General features: G+C 46.7%; 1 protein-coding gene across 1 annotated transcript; it reads right to left on the minus strand.

Moving 5' to 3' along the window:
• Positions 1–303: 303 nt before the first annotated feature.
• LOC127226278 (C-X-C chemokine receptor type 1) lies at positions 304–1,455 on the minus strand. The gene has a single exon (XM_051190179.1). The coding sequence runs from the start codon at positions 1,444–1,446 to the stop codon at positions 403–405; it is 1,044 nt and encodes a 347-aa protein (XP_051046136.1). The 5' UTR covers positions 1,447–1,455; the 3' UTR covers positions 304–402.
• Between the last annotated feature and the right edge of the window lie 598 nt (positions 1,456–2,053).

Genomic DNA, 2,053 nt, shown 5'->3' on the forward strand with positions numbered 1-2,053 from the left:
GGGCTAATGTCAGATGCAAGCTCCAGTTCTTTGTTCTAACAGTTAGGCTACAGATGTGAACACGATCCTTGCCCAGATCACAAGTCAAAGATGTATGTGTCCAATAGAGATGGAGACATTCTTTCTCATGGAGGTATAAAGGCAGTCCTTGGAGGGCTATCAGTACCTCAGAAAGTAGGTGTGGGCCCTAGAGACAGTAGTCCGTCACTAACATCTCCTGATCCTGTCATCTCCCTCCCCAAACCAGATAGTATCTGTCCATAGCTATACTGCACACACACACACACACATACTCACGCACAAAGCACAGCACAGCACATTAGCACGATAGTTATCCTCTCCTTGAGGGACAGATATTACTCTCTGGTAATTTTCAGAGGTTTAACAGACAGTGAAAGATGCTCAAAAGTTAGCATGGCGGTGTGTCAAAAGCTCCTTGCGAACCAGGCCACAGTTAGCAAGGATCTTGAGGAATTCATGGCGGAAATTTTGGCCAACGAAGGCATAGATGATGGGATTGAGGCAACTGTGAGAAAAGCCCAGGATCTCAGTGATATATTGGGCCTGGTCAATGTCATTGCGGCGTTTGCAGGTGTCCTCAATCAAGTGGGTTCCTAAGAGAGTGTCTGAGAGCAGGACTAGGTTGTAAGGCAGCCAGCAGAGCAGGAAGACAAGCACAACAGCAAAGATGACCCGCATGGCTCGGTGCTTCTGCCCAATGTGGGCCTTAAAGAGCATGCGCAGTGTGGACCCATAGCAAAACAGCATGATCAGCAGTGGCAGGAGGAAGCCGAATGTGTGGGACAGGCCACGCAACACTATCCGAAAATTTGTTGTGGCCTCACCCAGGACCTCATAGCAGATTTTTCCAGAACCGTATGGTTTATATGCCTGGCGGAAGATAGCAAAGGGCAGGGACAGTATCAAAGATAGACCCCAGATACCCAGACATATGAATTTAACCAAGTGGCGCTTTTGGGTCAGTGTGCGTGTGGCATGGACGATGGCCAAGTATCGGTCCACACTGATGCAGGCCAGTAGCAGGATACCACTGAAGAAGTTGACTTCCTTCAGGAGTGAAACCATCTTGCACAGGGGAGTGCCAAAAATCCAGCCTTTCAATTTGGAGACAGCCCAGAAGGGCAGGGTCAATGAAAAGAGAAAGTCGGCAATGGCTAGGTTCAGCATGTAGACATCGGTGACAGAGCAGCTCCTTCGTCTGTATGAGATGACTAGCATCACCAGCAAGTTTCCCAGCAAACTCAGCAAGGACACCAGGGCATAAAAGACAACTAAAGCCTTTGTGTTGCTGATTGGGACTCTCCTACAAGGGCTGAAATAATCTCCAGTAGGTGGCATTCTGGTGCTATTCCCAAAGTCTTTCTCAAAGTCATCCCATGTCGTATTATCAGGAGCAACCCAGTAGAAATATTCAACTTTGGCCATGGTTCGATCTAGGTGAAAGGTTTGGAGAGAAATAGGATTTAGTAACCAAACTCAAGTGTCATGGATGTTTTGGGATAGTATTATTGGCTTCTTTGTTGCTTTGACAACCAGAGTTCACTCCCTTGGACTTCTACTTGAACTTCTGTAGAAGTTAGATTCCTGATGCTGTCAAAGCTCTTGAAGACACCGTTGGAGTATGGGATAAAATTAAACTCAAGGAAGATAGTTTAGTCTTCAGTGGACTCTGCAATTCTCAACTCTATCTCCAGCTACTTTGTCTCCTTTTAATCATCTTTGTCCTCAGCCATGCCCCCTGCATTCAGATGCAGCCACCTGGTTGCTCTTATATACTCAGTAAAGAGCCAGCACACAGCAAAGCTAAGGAGGTAAGGTGTATCTGGGTGTCCCTTGATACATAACTTGTATATGTGCACCTTCATTATTGTTTTCCCTTTTTTGTTTGTTTTGTTTTTGTTTTTTGAGGCAGGGTTTCTCTGTATTGCTTTGGAGCCTGTCCTGAAACTAACTCTGTAGACCAGGCTGGCCTTGAACTCACAGAGATCCACCTGCCTCTGCCTCCCGAGTGCTGGCATTAAAGGTGTGTGCC

This window comes from Phodopus roborovskii, unplaced genomic scaffold, assembly GCF_943737965.1.
Source record: "Phodopus roborovskii unplaced genomic scaffold, PHOROB, whole genome shotgun sequence".
Taxonomy (NCBI): Eukaryota; Metazoa; Chordata; class Mammalia; order Rodentia; family Cricetidae; genus Phodopus; species Phodopus roborovskii.